We start from the raw sequence: 13,688 nt of genomic DNA on the forward strand, positions 1-13,688 counted from the left end.
ATGCGAGTCGAAGTGATCAAAAAAGCAAGGATGGGTGTGGCGGCTGACGGAGGAGGTGCGGGTAGTGCTAAGGTTGCTTCCGAGAGGTGGGGGTAACCGATACAAAAAGGGATATTCAAGCCTAATCGTACACTACTACGTTGGTGCGTGTCACAAAATAACAAGACCACATCTAGTACGATCCCCGCTACACTGTAATAGCAGCGTTCCAATGAAACATTGTGGACTGCTCAACTATCGTATATTGCGGCCATGAGGACGTCCTTTATTTGAAGAGCTTTCTGGCAACAAGCCCGCGGGTCGCACTCACACCGTGGTTTGCCGATTTGTGGTTGCCAGCATGCGGGCTTCATTTGTAGATAACGCTACGGAATGTAATTCAGTTTAGCTGCGCCAGAAGTTAGAGACCTCCCCTTTGCTGCATACGTGGCAACGTTTTCTGGACCATGGCCATCATTGTTCGTAGTCGTCAGATAAGCTATCTCGTGGCAAGAAGCCGCACAGATAGCTTTCTACGGCACGGAACACGCTTTCAAAAAACAACATCTCGATAAAACACGCAGAAATTGCCAGATTTGTGTCAGGAAACTCAAGAGCAAAGAAAAAAATGGTGTCAAAGGTTACCTTACCAAGCTGATCAGGGAAAACAATGCCTCGTTTGCAACATCTATTGATGAGGTACCACTATGTTTTCAATTTGATTAGCATTCCGGATACTTGACCCACTTCAGTATGTCTGTCTACCTGTCTAGCTATGCAGTTCTGTCTCTAATCGTTTTCTAGCCCGCTTGGTTCACTGGGTAGCCCATTCTCTAACGCGGAGAGTATAGGGATGCTGCGCTGAGTGGAACACGTTGGATACCAACCGCCGAAATAATTTAGGTAGCTGGGTATGTGACCGGAGACTGGGTGTCTGCCGTGCTTAAACGAACTTCTTTCACGTCGAATTGAGTCAATTGGTAGGTGCCATCCGATGCGTTGCGTGGTTCTTCAATGAACCTCTTTGATACCAAGTTGAATGAAAGGGTATGCGACACTGGGTGTCCTTCCGGTGTACAAACACTCGCACACACAAAAAGAATGTTTCAAATTTCCCAGTTGCTTGCTGCAATTCAACTGGCGTCATATTTATCCAGCCAGTAGTTCTGGACATTATATATATATATATATATATATATATATGTGTGTGTGTGTGTGTGTGTGTGTGTGTCTGTGTGTGTGTGTGTTTCATGAATGAATTAAAGAAATGGGAACCTAATGGAAATGAAAGTATATGAAAAAGCAACTTGCCGCAACGATCCCAGGTGTTCGCATTACGCGTACGGTGCTCTACCAATTGAGCTACCGCGGCGCCATTTCTCCATCTACTTTCTTGGGTACATATGTTTTACTACTAGAACCAAACCTGGGAGTCTTTGCCAGCGCCACCACTCACAAACTTTGACAACTATATGGCGACTTTGGCGGATGTCGAACATCCTTTCTGCCGCGGGCATCACGAGTACGTTATCTTTTCGGGTGAAGGCAACTGGCCAATACACCCCACGTGCTACCTGAAGGCATCAGTGTTGGCGGATTCGAGACCCCCGTTATGGAATGAATCAAAATAAAAAGCGGGTTAACCGAGGGGCCCAATTTTATGGCCCTTCGATTAACCCCTTTATTCTCGTTTATTTATATATGTTTGTGTGTTTGTAACATAAAAGCCAATCTAGACAGACAACAAGGAGAGAAAAGGAAAAAATTACTGGTATTTACTGCTTCAATTAGGGAAATGATGAATTAATCGAAGTGAAAGTAGATGAAACGACAATTTGCTGCAGGTAGGGGAACGATCCTTCGTCTTGGCATTACACGTGCGATGCTCCTACCAGTTGAACTACCGCGGCGCCATTTTCCAATCCACTTTGTTTGGTATTGATGTTTTACTCCTAGAACCAACAATGGGGTTTAGAAGTATCGTTCTTTGGACTAGTTGGTTAAATACAGCAATGAGAGCCATGGCGCTGGAAGACACGGACAAGAGCGAGACAACTGGATGAACGTTAATTTTGAACTAAGTGTTTATTTTAAACAAGACACCGTATTTGTAGGACTGCGCACCGGAAAGGGCCCAATGAATGCATGCGAAAACCGGGCGCTTTCGGGAACACAAATTGACTTGCATTCAGAGTAAATGAAGGGGAACTAATCCAGCTAACAGCAGCACTCGCTATCAACGCAGCTTCGACAAGTTCTCCCGTAACTTTATCTACATTTCTATACAAAAGATAGCGCGTACTAGGTTTACGCCCACAATCACCGCCATGCACAGACACATGACCACCCCGGTATCGGTTCAGTTTTTGATTATGTTCTTTCAACGTATCATTCAGGTTACCCAGACTGCCTAATGTAAACCTTCCCGCACGATAACGGAAAGTGGTGCTAAACATACTTTACGCATTACACTGAGGGGGCCGGTGATTCTTTTCACAACCTGTGCGTTTTTCTTTTTTTTTTGCAAGAGGATCTATGGCGCTGCATAAGCTGATCAATTTCTGTGGGCCGTAATATAATACATCTACTTTAACCTTTCGTGCCAGTTTCTTAAGTGCATGTGATACGTGATGCAAATACGGCGGAGCCAACCTTTTCATGTTGTCACAACTGCTGATGCGCCTGCCATTCTGTTTCCTTAACTGCTTTAAAGCACTTTCTGCTACGGATACATATTCATGGTCAGCGTAATCTTCGTCCAAGAGGCGCTCTTTTTTGAATGTCAAAGCTTCTAGGCATTGTATTGGGTCATCATTTTTGGAGCGCATGGTCGAGGCACGTGTTAGCGATTGCTCTTTTTTCTAGCTTAGAATGAGATGTATGAATCGGAAGTAGCATCTTTTTGTCAAGAGGATAATATTCTCAACAAATATCTTTAAGTCTAAAATTTGGACGGAATTTTTGACCGGTAGTTCATGTGTTATCACCACACTGTCAAGACATTGAGAAAAAAATGTGAAATTCATCATTTGCAGATTGAGTGGAATCAAACATGACTAAGTAATCGTCAACCTATCTAAAGATTTTGGTGATCCTCATCTCAGGCATACACACTTCTATGACCTTGTCATAATGAGCCAAGATATTATCACTAAGCATGTGTACCAGACACGGTTCATTGCAAACCACCCTCTTTTGAAGATAGATGAGTCCATCGCATTCCACGTAGGTTGAATTGAAATGGAACATAAGAAGTTCAATGAACCCGCTCGTTGAAATACCTGTTAATCTAAAGCCAGTTACTCCAAAAGGACCAGTGCATTCTTCAACACATGTCAGAATAGGGCTTTGGGCATGGAGTACTATAATTCCTCCACGTCGATAGCAAAGGCTGAAATGAAATTGTCACAATACGCTCTAAATAGCTGCACCTATGTGAAACGCGATGGACACATCTATGTTAAAAAAAATGGGGTTTGCATTGAGTCGAGTCTGGCACTCATACTTAGTAATATCTCCTTAGCTCATTATGACAAGGTTATAGAAGTTTGTACGTCTGAGATGAGGATCACCAAATACCTTTAGATATGTTGACGATTACCTAGTACTGCTTGATTCCCCTCAATCTGCAAATGACGTAGTTAACATTTCCTCTCGATATCTTGTCAATGTGGTGATAACGCATGCACTACCGGTGAATAATTCCATCCAGTTTTGTCACTTAAGAATTTATTTCTTCTACAAAATTATATTCGTTTTTTAGAACATTATCCTCATGGCAATAAGATGCTGTTACGCGTCGTTCATCTCCTTCTAAGCTAGTAAGAAGAGCAATCGCTGACGTGTGCCTTGACAACGCGCTCCGTAAATTATGCCCCAATACAATGTCCAGAAGCTTTGACATTCAAAAAAGAGCGTCTCTTGGATGCAGGTTACGCTGACCATGTACTTGCATCAGTAGCAGAAAGTGCGGCAAATAAGTTAAAGAAACAAAATGGCGCGCACCTCAGCAGTTGTGACAATATGAAAAAAGTTGGCTCCGCCATATTTGCGTCACGTATCACATGCACTAAAGAAACTTGGACAAAAGATTAAAGAAGATATACTATTTTACGGTTCGGCTGACATTGCTCAGCTTATGCAGTGCCCCAGATCAGCTTGCCAAAAAAGAAACGCACAGGTTGTAAAAAGAATCATCGGCCCCCTCTAGTGTCATGCCTAAAGAACGTTCTGTACCGCTTTTCGTTATCATGCGGGAAGGCTTACATTAGGCAGTCTGGATAACCTGAAAGATAGGTTAAACGAACATAACCAAAAGCTCAACCGATACCGGGATAATTATGCGCCTCTGCATTGCGGTGACTGTGGGTGCAAACCCTTGTTCAAGACGCGCGCTCTTTTGTATAGAAATGTAGATGAAGTTACGCGAGAAGTTGCTGAAGCTGCTTCGATAGCAAGTGATGCTGATAGCCGCATTATTTCCCCTTCGTTTCCTCGGAATACAAATAAATTTGTGTACCTGGAAGCAGCCCATCATCATATGCGGTGATTGGGGCCTTTCGGGTGTGCGTTCCACTCAACGAAACTCTCAAAAACTCGGCTACCTGAGTATGCGCCATTTGGGTTTGCGATAAGCCGGGGAACAAACCTCTGCAGTCGCGCACGCTGGCGCACCACGCGTGTTTTCTCTAATGCCATGTCGGGAATCTTTCGACAGGACCAGCAGATGGCGCGGCGCGTCCGGACTCAAAGCACGACAGAACAGCCCGGCCACCGCATGACGAGTTTCTCGGCGTTCACACACACACAGGCGCGCCGTGTATTCCCCAGGCCATGCCCAGCTTCGCGGCGGCGCCATTAGATGGCGCGGACTGTTCGTACGGAAGCGTGATAGAGGAGCGCCCCTGCAGTACACGCCTCATACATAATACGTCACGACACTGGCCGCACGCTGGCCTCGTATGTTGCTTCAATGCTCAGCGCATTACCTTCGACAGTCGTAGGTACATGGGTTCTGCGCGCGAGAGAAAACATTTATTCGGACCATCGAGGTGCTTGCTCTTGAGGTCGAGTGGGTCGTGTCCTCATTCCAGGACTCCATTGGCCATGGCTGCTCGACGTACTTGCTGGACGAGAGTTTCTTGTCCCGCCAGGGTATCGCCGGTCAGCTGTACCTCCCGCCGCTCAAATGACGTGCTAGGCGTCTTTGAGTGTTGGGGTTTCCCCCCGCACCCCCACGAAATGTGAAAAAGTGTAGGGCGTGTGTCACCGCACCAGGGGCAGATGCCGCGATATGTATGTGGGAGCAATTTTTTTTAATGCGGTCAGCATTCTTAGGAGACTTCACACCCTTTCTGGTGTCTGTCCATTTATGTTTCTATTCATTTTTCCACCAACTTGCGCCACTGTCTTCTCCATGGTGTTCGGCGAATACAAAGCTATGCGTGTCACATATACTATGTTTCCTAGATGCATTACTGTTAATTCCATGGCACCACAGGTAATTGAAAGCACTTGTTTCTCATTTAAAAGCTATTCGGATCTCACAGCGTTTAACTGCGAGCGGACATTCTTGGGTCAATGAATATAAGGTATATAAATATGGGTACTCGAATTGATATCCGGTGATCATTCGTCTCGAATATTAGTGTACGATTCAAAAATTTCACTATTTAAACAATTCTTCTTACAAAGGGCGACGCAGTGATATCGAAACATTATGGAACCACTGTGTGTCTGCTGTCTTTGTGCTGTAAGAAAGGTTATGGTATGCGACGTGAAAAAGAAAGAAAAAAAGGTTACAAGGTTCTTGAGTTTGTTCCACTCTAATACAAGTTTCCGAAATATCCCTCTGCGCGGCAAGTCCCATCCTCCTCTCTCATCGTAGCAGGATGCTTCTCCCTTGACTACCAAGCGTCTATTGAGGAAATTACGGGCATGACAGTTTTGTTTGCCACATATATGTATCCTCGTTATTGCGGCAACGTGTTTAGAGTAAATACTGTATTATCAAATTTTTCGCAATTGCAATGACCGTCCTCATGACGGCTCACTCTCTATACAGCTGCCTAAACCGTACCAGTCTGCCTTTTTTTTCCAACAGGAAAATATACGTTGCGATGCCATCGCCGAAATCATTCGTTCTTTATTGTTCGATTGTTCGACTGATTTATTCGTGGAGTTCAACGTCCCCAAACAACACTGAGGCTGCAACAGACCTTCACAGTGGAGTGTTCTGGATTAATCTGACCACCTGGGTTGCCCTTTTGACGTGCACGTAAATTTATGTGCTCGAATGTCTTCGCATTCCAACACTCCCATCCACGGCCTGCTGCTGCTGAGCACCTGATTGTCATAATCACTGTGGTGCAATGCTGGGGGGTAGGAGGTGTAAGGGTGCTACGTGGGGTTCACTTTTGCTCACAAGGGATGTCATGCGCTACTTTATTTATTTTTACTGCGCCCGTTAATTCTACCCTTGCCGGACCGCACAATTTGCTCGAATTATAAGACAGGTCCACCTAACAAACTGTGGCAGAATGCAGCAAGTCAAACTTTTTTTTTTATTGTACGAACTCGTGCATAATGCCTTTCTGCTTTCGCCGGTCCGACTTAACCGGCACGCAGCACCGCTCGCCGACATGTTTAAAGGCTTCCTGGGCATCGGCCTGGAAGCAAAAGAAGGTTTTGAAAACAAACAATAAGTAAAACAAAAGTTGCTTCACACCTTGGGATGCAGTTGTGCCCTCGTATACATGTGTTGTGCTTTCAAGCCCTTCAATTTTGTGTTGGATTTCCCATTGAAACAACAGATGCTGTCTAAAGATACTCACTGCAACAAATAAACGCTTTCAAGCAATTCATTTCTTATATAAAGGTAATAGCTTTTCAGAACTGTCCGGCATTTCGCTTAGATTGCGAACCAGAATCACAGTTTCTGCACAACAATTTCTTTTCCGAACTAGCTTAGAAGCCAACGTGCTTCGTGTATTTTTGATCGCTCATCGTTCTTGTGGATTCACAGATGGCGTCGGTGGCAACTAAGCTTCTTCAAACGGATCGGAATCCCTGGTCCAGAGCCGTGTTTGATCGCCAGAAACTTCGACCAATTGTGGACCGAGGTGAGAGAAACCAACTGGCAGACAATTGGTCAATCGGTCGCTTCATTCTGATAACAGCTTCCCTCGGTAATATGTTGGCGTGAAAGTAGTGTTTACATACAATGTTCCTCAGTGTTGTGTTACCGCAATGTTCAGGCCTAGATTACGTTTCCTTGTTTTTGCTGTCATTTCTGTCACACACACACACACACACACACACACACACACACACACACCCATATATATATATATATATATATATATATATATATATATATATATATATATATATATATATATATATATATATATAAAATGTACCCAGTTCCCAGCAGTATAATACCCGGCTACACTGCGCGGGAGGCAGCTACTCTACCACTATGCCACGCTTACTATCCAGCCTAGGGCAGCAAACCGGATCTTTTTCTCTGCTTCACTTAAACAAGAGAATTGCGCTAAAAAAAACACACGGACGAGTAAGGACATGGACGGGCGCAACCATGTCCTTACTCGCCCGTCCATGTCCTTACTCGTCCATGTCTTTTTTAGCGCAATTCCCTCGTTTAAGTATGTACAACCGACTCGCCCAACAACGTGCTCTCCTGCTTAACTTCCCTGCCTTTCCCCTTTCCTCTCTCTCTCACTTTCTTTCTTTATTTATTTCAAAGGAGCAGAATTTTCAGGAAACAATACAAACAAAGCGCTAGAAAAATTTTAAATGAGTGAAAACAGAATCAAAAGTGAGGCAAGCACGTGCAAGCTTTCAATAAGGGCATCCGATCCGGCGCTGTTTCTTGTGCAGCATACATGCTGCGAACATAAGCAACGGATTGACGAAAACACGATCGAGTACTGCGCCGCGGTATTGCAGCGTGCCTGTTACATATTCTACTGCGCCAAGGACTATATGTAAGCCAACTAACACGAACATATTATATGGTGGATCACAGAGATCTTTGAAAGGCAGAAAACTAATTGCGTATGGTGTGATATGTGTAAGCGCCACGCCACCGCTTGCTAGCTGCTTGGGAAACATGCCCCATACATGCGTCCTACCTTGCGAGGAATCACGCGATGTGAGTCGCTCGCCGCCTAGCGTCGTTGCGTGCATGCTTTGGATTGCAGCTGCATATTATTGCACCAGGTGGCACGCCACGTAGCAGTAGCATAGGTAGCGGTACAACGTAGGGAGGTTTTGAGGACGAAAAAGAAGATTAAGGAGGCGTATACAAAAATTCTAAAATGAGAAACATGTATAACATAACTGATCAAATTAAGCAAGGTAGGTGACTACTTCTCATCGCCCCGTTTCAAAGGGGATGCACTTAAATCATCATGGCCATCATCAGCAGCAGCAGGAAGACGCTTCCGCACTTCTTTCTAGATGATGCCCAAGCTTGCCCCATACACGCGTCCTAGTGCGCGAGGAGTCACGCCACGTGAATGCGCACCGCGTAGCGTCGATACGCGCAAACATTGCACTGCGGTTGCATTGTATCCCACCAGTTGAGAAGACACGTAGCAGTTGCATCGTATCGGGCCACCTGCAAATAAATGGGCCATGTGCGCCACGCAGTCTAGATCTCTGTGTTTTTTTCTTTAGTGCACGTTATGGCGCCTCCTCGCAGTGTACGAACCTCTGCTGAAGAAGCGAATCGCCTATTCATCTCGAAATAAGAGATCGCGCAAAAACCAGGACAGAAGTGGATCAAGAGACACATACCACTATATGCTCGTTCTCGTTCTAGTGCGCTGCTTTGTTTCAAGATGAAGCATTGCCAACTCCCCAAAAGTCGCAGTATTTTATTGCGAGTCGTAAAGCTACGCGCGCGGTTGCAACCAGGCATCGTCGGGCTCAACTGACCGCGGTGCAGGGAGTAGTAGCTCAAGCCGCAACTCGCAGTTGACGGCCGGTGGATAGGTTCAGTTCGTTATCGTGAAAAGACACGAAGACACTTCGCCGCAAAGACACTTCGCCGCAAGGACACTTCGCCGCGAAGACCCTCTTGTACGTGCTGCCGAAAATGGAACCCGTGTGAAGCGGCTCCTGCAGTTTACGCTGTGACTTTGCTGCGTGCGTCGCGCAGACTCCAACCTGTTCCCTCTATTTTACGCGTTCTTCTCGTATTGCAGCGTCTTTGTCTTATCAGAACACCGCGAATGACTTGCGCGACCGTCTACCATCTGGTAGCGCACGTACCGAACTTACTGACCGCATGGTATCCTCTGGGGAAAAGCGTCGATCATCCCAAACACTGCCATTGCGTAGGGCCGGCGCGAGCGTGTTCTCAATACCTCTGTAACCAGCAAGTAATCTCTTTAGTCCGTTGCGTTCTCACACATCTTTCTTTCTTTCCTCTGTCTTTTTTTCCAAAATTGTTGGCCCGATAAACCAAAGGTAACCTCGAAGTAGTGCTTTTCATCCCTATATCTAGATATTCGAACTCGCAGTAGTCTGGGCCGGACCACCGTCCGCAGCACTTCGCTCCTTGTAGAGGCAGGACGTGTGTAGAGAGTGAGCTCCAGCAAACCACATTGCAATGCGGCAAACGCGGTGTCTAAGTATCGATACGTAACCTCAAGAAGGAGCGACGTAATGCTTACGCCTTCCTCTCGCATTTACCACTAAGTCGCCACTTTTTTTTTTTCCTTTTCCAGTGTCTTCCTCTTAGTCACATCAAAAAACTAGAATAAGACTATGCAAATACTTTAGCTCTAAGTGATTGTATTATTGATGTAATTGGCGTAATTATGTATTTCTGTGGCTACGCGTTGAAGCGTGCTTGCACTGATAAATGTTCCCGTCTTTTCCTTTGTCTGAAACACAAACAGGACACAATAAAAGTCATGAATGAATGGTCTACAAAATATGGCGACATCTACGGGTAAGCCTGAGAGTATTTCAGCCTAATTCTAATATTATAGCGCCTTGAAATAGTGTTGTTGGTGAGAATGGTTTCAAATTTATTCATTTGGGGCAAAATAATCTTGCCACGTGCGTGCCCTTCGCGGTGCTTACGCATCGAAAGTAAAGCGTCACCTATAAGACTTTTTTTTATTTAGAGAATATGCTTGTGATTTGGTTGTCAAACTCTAATTAGGCTTTGTGTTTCATATTTAAACCAGCTGTGCCACTCAGAATGTGCTAACTATTTCGCGAGGCAAGCAATATTCAAATCACTAGCAAATTTTGCAACCAATGCTTTCAGCAAAGCAAACTGTGTGACGTAGTAGTTCTGCGGAAACCCGCAAGGTGGAGAGAAGCAATGAATAAAAGGAAAATTAGACATCCACCCGTTCGTAGCAATTTGTAGCACTCCTTTGTAGCAATTGCTACGAATGGTTGGATATCTAATTTTCCCTTTATTCATTACTTCTCTCCACCTTACGAGTTTCCGCAGAACTACTACGTCAAACACTTGCCTTAGCTTTGCGTTGTCGACAAGTTCGACTTCGCCCTGCCATCTGCTAGCCGCCCTGTTAGCTCAGATGATGGAGCCACTGGCCCGGAAAGGCGGTGGTCCCGGGTTCCAGTACCGGACCAGGCTGAACTTTTCTTCAACTCTGAGGCTTTTCTTTCGAGGAACCCATATGGATTTCCTTTGTAGCAATTGCTACGAACGGGTGGACGCCTAATTTTCCCTTTATTCAGCAAACTGTATAAATACGAAATGCTTGGCAAGCCGGTTCAACGAGATGGAACAGGTTCAAGTAATCTTGACAACAAGCGTTAGTATTTCTCTTGTGGTTGTGTCCCGTAGCCATCGCGATCTCCGTCGCCGCAAGTGTTAGTGAGGGTGGTTAACAACTCGTCTTTCGGCACTTGGGTAGCAGCTGTGCCAGCCGATTTTTCAGGAAGTGGTCAATTTTGTGAAACATGGGTAACAAAAGGGAAGGACAACAGAAAAACAGCGCAGAACGGCAGCATAGCCGGCAGCGCAGCACGAACAATGTTTGAAATAGCCATCATACCATTTTAGTACGCCAGCCCGTGAAAGAAAATGCATATTGTTGGCCGCTTTCGATGTACGACTGCGTGGGACGGGATTTCGATTGCGCATCAGCTTAGTATAAAATATTTTTTTGCGGACGTTTTCTTTAGGTGCCCGCCATTACAGTCAATTTCTGTAACAACCCATCAGCTGTAATCAAATATTCCGACAATCTCCCTTTCCTTGAAAGTATTTCTATCTGTATACATGAACTGCGTGCAGCTTTCAGGCCTCTCATTCACCGCAAGAGCTCGACTATATGCCGACGTTAAGGGGCTGTAATGATCAAGTGTGTAAAAAGGTCAATGTCTATCGAAGCAAATCAGTGAAGAGACTTATCTCTGTTCCTCCAGACCTGTTTCGACTTACAGCTATCAGCGGCGAGCCTTCTATTCCAGCTGATTGGAAAAAAAAAACGATGGCGCGTGGTTAGTGTCGAAAGACCCCTATACAAGTTACTGTTATGGCGTTTAGGTTGCATTAAGTGGAACATATTTCCAAAAACGTTTACACATATATGTGGAACCGATGAGAGCGCAGAACAGTGCGACGCTACTGCTTTTGTTTGACGACGGCACCTTGAAAAACAGCGCTGGTTAGAGCATTACAGAAAGACTATATTTCTCAGCCAATCTATTCTCGACTTGACACTGGCGTGCAGCTACATTTTTCTTACACCGGGTATTTATGCACAACTTGATCTTTATGCAATTGCCAGGTTGTCCGTTATTCTGTGGTCTAATTATGCCATTCCGCCATGTCGTTAAAAGACCACTCCGGCGATTTTTCAGTGTCTATTGAGCGTAATAAATTGTTTACTATACGGTCTTATATGCGCTATGATTATCTGTGTTAAACGATATGACTGCAAGTTATTCAGTTTTGATTTTTATGCATTTTAAAGATTGACTTTCTTTGAAATGCATAGTGCAATTAGTTTTCTAAAATGCATAGTGCAATACCTGCCCGACCTGTGGTGGAGGTGAATCAGGTGTTAAGCACTTCCCATACGTGAACCGATCCCGAAGATAGTGCAATGCCGGGCTGACCCGTGGCGGTGGTGAAAGAGGCGTTTAAAGGAAGCTTTAGCACAGGTGCTCCTATCTAAATATATGTAAAAGGAGAATTCGTTTTTTTTTGGGCAATCGCTGCACTAAATTTCACGAGGTTTGTTGCATTTAAAAGACAAAATTATTACCTAGTGACTGTTGATTTCGAATTTTTGAGTTAGGTCATCAGTTTTTATTATAAATTGGCAAAAATCAAAAATTTTCAGGAAACGAGAGTATCAAGTTTACAACTCTGTAACTCAACAACGCGAAATGGTAATATGATTCTGTGAATTGCATCTAATAGTACATCTAAAGCGGACAAAATATATGTGTGAGACATGAATATCAAAAAATTTTGTACTATGGAAATACAGCTTTTGCAGAATCCTTTTGCAGAACGTAACAATTCACATAAGATGTAAAATTACATATGAAATTAGTCCGCTTTGAATGATGTAATGGCTGCCGTTTACAAAACCACGATATATGTCTTTGATATAGAGCTATGAATCTCTAAACTTCGTGCTTCTATTTTTTTCAGACTGTCGAATATTTTAAAATATATTCAACAAAATTGAAGCCCTCAAATGCAACAAATTTGATTAACATCGACCCAGGGGTTATCTCAGAAAAACGTTTTTGCATTTTACATGTATTTGAATAGGCCGCGTTAGAGTTGGGCCCCAGCTAAAGCTTCCTCTTAAACACTCACCATGCGTGTGCCAATCCCGAAGATAGTGCAATACCAGCCCGACCCGCGGTGAAGGTGAAGCAGGCGTTAAGCGCTCCCCATACGTGGGCCGATCCTGAAGATGGTGTAATTACGGGCCAACCCGTGGTGGAGGTGCAGTTCGCAATAAAGGGACCCACATACACAGCCTCGCTGGTCATCCTTCTTCACAGAGTGGAAGGGCACTGAGTTTTAAAATTTTGTGAATTTCCGCCGCTCACTTCGAATTCCGTCTATTTGGCGCCCCTGCAGGATATATATCGGCGATGCACCATTTCTCATGGTGAAAGACCTCGAACTACTGCGGCGAGTCTTGATCACGGACTTCGCCCTTTTCACGGACCGAGGGGTAAGTATGCACGTAGAACGATGGAAAATTTCAAGATTACTGTGAGAGGTTCATTTTTTTTTTTTTAGTAACAGGCGCGAAAGCAGATGCTGGCCGCTTCTAAAAACGCCAGCTGCTCATCTGCTCCAACGCCGGATTAAAAAAGAAAAGAAGCAGTTTGCGAAGAATAAAGTCACAGCGACGAAAGAAAGGTACTTAGGAAGGGCTCGTGGGACCATTTTCAAGCGATAACTATTACCTGAGCAAGTCGCGACCCATGTGCTGCACCACAACACAAGTTCACATATGCCACTGCGAGAGAAAGAAATAACGTATCCCCCGTAGTGTTTTGGAAGCCCCCAATAGCGGCTCTACACAACTGCCTTAAAAACAATCTTTCTTCTTCAATATATCTATCTGCCAAAGGAACGCTAATTACGAATATGACTGCAAACAACATTACTTCGAAACCGCAGTTCTCATTTTCATTTAGCGCGACTGCATTTC

At 44.6% G+C, this 13,688-nt stretch overlaps 2 protein-coding genes across 3 annotated transcripts in view; one reads left to right on the forward strand and one right to left on the reverse strand.

The window, feature by feature from the left end:
* LOC135911357 (uncharacterized) overlaps positions 1 to 13,688 on the reverse strand; it is a 371,373-nt gene that overhangs the window by 208,667 nt on the left and 149,018 nt on the right. Inside the window, exon 5 of one of the 2 annotated variants that reach the window (XR_011507987.1) lies at positions 6,523 to 6,647. The exons of the other annotated variant lie outside the window; for it this stretch is intronic. The gene's annotated coding sequence lies outside the window, so the exon portion shown is untranslated. Of the gene's footprint in view, positions 1 to 6,522; positions 6,648 to 13,688 lie in introns of those variants that run through there. 2 annotated transcript variants of the gene reach the window in all.
* LOC135911338 (cytochrome P450 3A5-like) overlaps positions 1 to 13,688 on the forward strand; it is a 40,986-nt gene that overhangs the window by 2,151 nt on the left and 25,147 nt on the right. The window contains exons 2-4 of the mRNA XM_065443568.2: positions 7,004 to 7,100; positions 9,912 to 9,964; positions 13,106 to 13,202. Coding sequence (XP_065299640.2) covers positions 7,004 to 7,100; positions 9,912 to 9,964; positions 13,106 to 13,202 — 247 coding nt within the window. The remainder of the gene's footprint in view (positions 1 to 7,003; positions 7,101 to 9,911; positions 9,965 to 13,105; positions 13,203 to 13,688) is intronic.

Source organism: Dermacentor albipictus, chromosome 8, assembly GCF_038994185.2.
Source record: "Dermacentor albipictus isolate Rhodes 1998 colony chromosome 8, USDA_Dalb.pri_finalv2, whole genome shotgun sequence".
Lineage (NCBI taxonomy): Eukaryota > Metazoa > Arthropoda > Arachnida > Ixodida > Ixodidae > Dermacentor > Dermacentor albipictus.